General features: G+C 49.8%; 1 protein-coding gene across 2 annotated transcripts in view; it reads right to left on the bottom strand.

Moving 5' to 3' along the window:
* Positions 1-6,303, bottom strand: part of cenpk (centromere protein K) — a 25,164-nt gene that overhangs the window by 6,990 nt on the left and 11,871 nt on the right. For both annotated transcript variants that reach the window (XM_043680042.1, XM_043680043.1), the window contains exons 6-10: positions 5,662-5,734; positions 4,874-4,920; positions 3,974-4,056; positions 2,476-2,574; positions 1,193-1,325 (exon numbers count right to left, since the gene is read on the bottom strand). In XM_043680042.1, the coding sequence (XP_043535977.1) occupies positions 1,193-1,325; positions 2,476-2,574; positions 3,974-4,056; positions 4,874-4,920; positions 5,662-5,734 (435 nt within the window). The remainder of the gene's footprint in view (positions 1-1,192; positions 1,326-2,475; positions 2,575-3,973; positions 4,057-4,873; positions 4,921-5,661; positions 5,735-6,303) is intronic.

The raw sequence follows: 6,303 nt of genomic DNA, 5'->3' as shown, positions 1-6,303 counted from the left end.
GAGCAGCGAAATCGACGTTTCGGGCAAAAGCCCTTGCCCGAAACATCGATTTCGCTGATCGTTGGATGCTGCCTGAATTGCTGTGCTCTTCCAGCACCACTGACCAGAATCTGGTTTCCAGCATCTGCAGTCATTGTTTTTACCTCATTCAGAGAAGGGCCAATACATGTCTCTGGGGCTCCAGGCCAGACCACCAATCTGTTATAGACCAGATCAGACGCTCTTAAAATGTTTTATGAAGGGAGCCCAGACCCTAACGTTTTTAATTTTTTTAAGCAGATGTATGGTGGATATTCCAGGAGTGATGCACCTGGTCAAACCATTGAGCTTTAAACAAAACAGAATTTATTTAAATACTACAGATGAAGCATGAACAAAAGGAACCAGAATTTAGAATAATTTAACTTATTTATAGAGGTGTATAAGATGATTAGGGGTTTAGATAGGGTTGACCATGAGAACCTTTTTCCACGTATGGAGTCAGCTATTACGACGGGGCACAGCTTTAAATTAAGGGATGGTAGGTATAGGACAGATGTTAGGGGTAGATTCTTTACTCAGTGAGTTCATGGAATGCCCTGCCAGTAGCAGTGGTGGACTCTCCCTCTTTATGGGCATTTAAACAGGCATTGGATAGGCATATGGAGGATAGTGGGCTAGTGTAGGTTAGGTGGGCTTGGATCGGCGCAACATCGAGGGCCGAAGGGCCTGTACTGCGCTGTATTTTTCTCTGTTCTATGTTCTAATGTACTTTGTATGGTTTGATCTGCCTGTACTGCACACAAAACAAAACTTTTCGCTGTCCCTAAGTACGTGTGACAACAATAAATCAAACCCAAATTTAAAATAAAATCAAAGAGGGGATTATCTGCTTGAGGTCACAAGAATCTTAAGGGGCTCAGACAAGAGTTAACTCTAAATCACAAGGGAGGGCACAATCTCAGGTCTTTGGTCTGAGCTAGTGAGAAATGTTTTCACTCAGAGGGCTGTAATTCATTGGAATTCTCCACCTTGGAAGATGTGGAAACTCCACCCGCAATATTTGGACATACATAAAACCGAGGGAATTGGGGGAGCATATGGGAAAGCAGATTTAAAGCCCAAGACTGGTCACCATCATACTGAACGCAAGAACAAAGAGTCAAATGGCAGTCTCCTGCTCCCGTACTTAAATCCAGCACCAACAGCTTACCGACGTCTTTGGCCGGATGTCTTTCTCACTGGGGGGAGGGTAATGCACATCCAAGAATTTTCCCAGAGCAGACAGGAGCTCGTCTTTCTGATTAGTCACCTTCTCCAAGCGGCTTTTCAGCTTTTGGATCTCGCTAAGGTACAGGAAAGGGGAGCAGAGGGAATCAACAAAGGCATTGGGCAATCTGCACACAAATAAGGAGCTGAACGACTGACCAAATAGTGTTGACTCAGGGATAAATTCTGGTCTAAGAACATCAGGAAAAGTCACCCAGCTCCCCACTCTAACACCAATAGTGATGCTGGGATCCACTCAAGTGCAAACAGAGACCTGTGGTGTAACAACAAAACAACTCCTCCGACAGTGCGGCACTCCCTCAGCGCTGACCCTCCGACAGCGTGGCACTCCCTCAGCGCTGACCCTCCGACAGTGCGGCACTCCCTCAGCGCTGATCTGCCGACAGCGTGGCACTCCCTCAGCGCTGATCTGCCGACAGCGTGGCACTCCCCTAGCGCTGATCTGCCGACAGCGTGGCTCTCCCCCATCGCTGATCTGCCGACAGCGTGGCACTCCCTCAGCGCTGATGCGCCGACAGTGCGGCTCTCGCTCAGCACTGACCCTCCAACAGTGCCCACTCCCTCAGCACTGACCCGCCGACAGCGTGGCGCTCCCCCAGTGCTGACCTACCGACAGTGCGGCACTCCCTCAGCGCTGACCCACCGACAGTGCGGCACTCCCTCAGCGCTGACCCTCCGACAGTGCGTCTCTCGCTCAGCGCTGACCCGCCAACAGCATGGCACTCCCTCAGCACTGACTCGCCGACAGTGCGGTGCTCCCCCAGCGCTGACCGACAGTGCGGCGCTCCCCCAGCGCTGACCCACCGACAGTGCGGCGCTCCCCCAGCGCTGACCCACCGACAGTGCGACGCTCCCCCAGCACTGACCCACCGACAGTGCGGCACTCCCTTAGCACTGACCCGCCAACAGTGCGGTGCTCCCCCAGCACTGACCCGCCGACAGTGCGGCACTCCCCCAGCGCTGACCCACCGACAGTGCGGCACTCCCTTAGCACTGACCCGCCGACAGTGCGGTGCTCCCCCAGCACTGACTGACAGAGCGGCGCTCCCCCAGCGCTGACCCACTGACAGTGCGTCGCTCCCTCAGTGCAGCACTGATACTGTGCTGGTGGAATTATATGCAAAAGGGGCAGGATGTGGATAGTGTGCAAAACAGCATATCGCACTCAGTACCCAGCATATCCCAACTATAGGGTGTGTCTCTCACCTGTTCTTGGAGATAGCAAGGAGATTCTGCTGCTGATGGTCAAACTTCTCTTGCACAGTCTTCTCCAACTCCAACTGCTCTTCGAGCCACTTCTGCTCCCTGCAAAAAATCCCGGGAGAAAAGAGGATCTTGATAAATAGAAGCATGAGACCATTCGGACCTCTCTTCAAACCTGTTACACAGGAACAGGGGGAGACCCATTTAACCTGTTCTACCATTTAACAAGATCATGGGTAATCTGACTGTAATCTTAAAACCACATTTGGACCTACATTTTCAACCCTTTCAACCAACGCCTCACTCATCAAGAATTTATCTACTAAAATAACAAAGACTGGCAGATTCTGCAAATCTGAAACAAAACCAGCAAATGCCAGAGAAACTCAGCAAATCTGGTAGCATCTGTGGAGAGAAAGCAGAGTTTACGTTTCGAGTCCAGTGAGCCTTCTGCCGGACCTGCTAAGAATTGATCCATCTCTGCCTTTCAAAATATTCAATGACTCTGTTTCTGCAGTTTTTGTGTGTGTGGCGTGAGGCAGGGGGTACTGTTTAAAACTTTGCCTATTTTCGATCTTGAATGAGTTTTCTTTGTTATGAATGGGTTACCTGTGATTTGTAAAGTCACACCCTTCATTCTAGATTCCTTACAGGAGGAACCAATCTCTCTCTACCCCAACCTATCGAGACTCCCTCAGGATCTTTGATGTTTCAATCGAGTCTCCTTACTCTGTCAAATTCCAGTTGATACAAGCCCAGTTTGTCCAACCTTTCCTCATAAGACAACCCGTCCTATTCCAGAGATTGGTCTGAGTAAACCTTCTCTGAAATGCCTCCAAAACGTATTTCCTTAAATAAAGAGATCAATACTGTGCACAGTGTTCCAGATGCAACCTTACCTGTGCTCGGTATATTTCTAACTAGCATCAGCTTTCTTCACGATTAATGAAAACATTCTTCCTGATTACTTGCCGGACCTGCTGACTAACTTTCTGTGCTTCACACCCTAGGACTTCCCTCTGCTGCTCCCACTGGGGCCTCAATTCCACTTTGCCGTCTGTTCCCTTCACGAATCTGGACCTCACTGCTTTTACACACCATCCACCTCGCTCCAGGGACAGTGTGTCACATGTGGGATACCATCATAGACAAAAAGACTGCTGCTCAGCCCTCACAGGAGTGTACTGTCCCTCCTGCGTGGGCTGAAGATGTTGGGAAGCCGTGGTTGGTGGTTTACCCCACCCACCTCTTTGCCAAAGAGAGTACTCAAGGAGTGCCAAAGCTCACAGAGTTTGGTCAGCACTCTCTGATCAGAAATCTCTCTGGGATTTATCAGCCACTAACGTATATTATTGCACGCTTTGCTCTGGGGCCAACTCAGCCCAGAGTCCCAAAGGCCTGCAGCAAGTCAGTTGGGACACCCATAAACTGGACTGACAAAGGAGAAGCCAGTGGAGGTGGTGGGAGGGTGGGGAATAACTCTGAAACAACACTGACAAACCTTGCCAACTCCTCCTGTAAGGATTTCTTCCTTGTTCTAATGCAAGAGAGGATCATCTCCAGTTGTTTGTCGGTATTCTGTAACTGAAGGAGCAGACAGGTAGGTTGGTGAAAAGTCAGAGTAACCAATCGCCTGACCTGTTGCAGTATGCTGGCCAGACCTCTGCACAGTCCCCACAAATACTCCCATGGCCAGCTCAACATGGGGTTAGACAAACACTAAAGCTTCCTCTACCCCTTTAAATTTCAGGCAAAGCTTTCAAGCTGAAATTAAAGTTCCCTCTACACTGTCCCCATAGAATATTCCCTGGACAGGTACATACTACACCCAGGTATAGGACCGGATAGATACAGAATAAACCTCCCTCGTTTCTTTTAAACTGGAGGTAAAACGATATTGTCCCCATCCAACACTCCAAGGACAGGGACATTTCAAAATTAGATATAGAGTAAAGCTCCCTCTACTCTTTTCAATGAAAGTTAAGCTCTCTGACCCTATCCCCATCAAACACTCCCAGACCAAGTACAGGATGGGATTAGATACAGATTAAAGTTTCCTCTATTCTTTTAAACAGAAAGTAGAACTCCATCTACACTGTCCATATCAAGGACTCACAGGACAGGGAAAGCATTAGATACAGGGGAAAGTTAGCTCTATCATTTAAAATTAAAGTAAATGTCCCTCAATATTGACACCAAATTAAACATTCCTAGGACAGGTGCAGCACGGTGTTAGGTACAAAGTAAAGCTTTCTCTACTCTTTTGCTCCCTCCACTCTTTAAACTGAAAGAAAATGTTCCACAATACTCCCAGGACAGGTACAGTACAGGCTAGGATACAGAGTAAAACTCCTTCAACTCACGGAAAATATGTAATTCATGGTAAAGAAAATGATCTCACCTCTTGCTTCCCCAAACAGGTCAGCACCTCATGATTGGCCAGCAGAGCTACAGAAGAGAGACATGATAATACAGGCATAAAATCAGACAAGTTAGCAACAGGAAAAGGCCCACTCACCTCCCTCCTTGAGCCTGGTCCACCATTTAACACAATCCTAGCTGATGTGTGAACTAACTCCATATACTGCCTTTCCCCCATATCACTCAATGCTTTTAATTAACACAAATCTCTCAATTGTTTGGAGTTAACATTAACAGACCCAGCTTTAAGTGCCACTTGCAGGGCGTTGCAAACTCCCTCACCACCCTACAACCCCGAGCCCAAATGCGGTGTGTTTCCAAATGTCCCTTGTGAAAAGTCTGACTCTCAATTTTAGGCTATGCAACCGCACCCCCAACACCAAGCAGCAGAACCAGCTCCTCTCTATTGACTGTCAGCTCCTTAAAACATCTCACGATCCTGAATCGGTCAGCTCCTTAACTTGCCAAGCTCCAGATTTCTAGACTGCGTTTTATCTCCCCTCATCATCTCACCCCTTGCAGTCCCTGTACGGCACTGGGAAATCAGCGCTGCACTCCCTCTGTGGTTGATATCTCCTTCAGTAGGTTTCGGTGTCTAAAACTGCTCCCACTAATCCTGTTGGGGTTCTATTTCAAATTCTAGGTGTACGGTCTAAAGAGGAGTTTGACTAAAAGCTAGGAAAGTCCCTCTTCCCTCCTTCCGGCAGTGCACGCCAATTGCCTCAGATTTGCTCGTCCATTCCGGCTCCAGCTTTACGGTCTACTCACGTTTTGGGGTTCTGTTCTTTTGGACACTCAGCTCTGCCTGGAGAGCTCTTTCCCGAGCGAACAGCACAGCCAGCTGGAGAGAGAGGGAATAATCATTATCAGGAGGAACCAGTCAGCAAGTGCTCCCGCAAACACACCATAGGTGATTGTGTTTTGGAGGATGAGGGGATAGCCTCACCAACAGTGCACCACTCCCTCGGCATTGATCCTCCAGCAGCCCACCATTACCCCAGCAGTGCGGCGCCCACTCTATACTGATACCCCAGGCATACAGAACTCACTCAGCACTGACACTCCAGTAGCCCACCGTTACCCCAGCAGTACAGCGCCCCCTCAGCACCAACCCCCACGCAACGTGGCGCTCCCTCAGCACCAACCCCCCACACAGCGTGACGCTCCCTCAGCACCAACCCACCACGCAGCGTGCCGCTCCCTCAGCACCAACCCACTACACAGCGTGGCACTCCCTCAGCACCAAACCCCCCACGCAGCGTGCCGCGCCCTCAGCACCAACCCCCACACAGCGTGGCGCTCCCTCAGCACCAACCCACCACGCAGCGTGCCGCTCCCTCAGCACCAACCCACTACACAGCGTGGCACTCCCTCAGCACCAAACCCCCCACGCAGCGTGCCGCGCCCTCA

This window comes from Chiloscyllium plagiosum, chromosome 39 (assembly GCF_004010195.1).
Source record: "Chiloscyllium plagiosum isolate BGI_BamShark_2017 chromosome 39, ASM401019v2, whole genome shotgun sequence".
Classification (NCBI taxonomy): domain Eukaryota; kingdom Metazoa; phylum Chordata; class Chondrichthyes; order Orectolobiformes; family Hemiscylliidae; genus Chiloscyllium; species Chiloscyllium plagiosum.
This window is presented reverse-complemented; position numbering and strand designations above follow the sequence as displayed.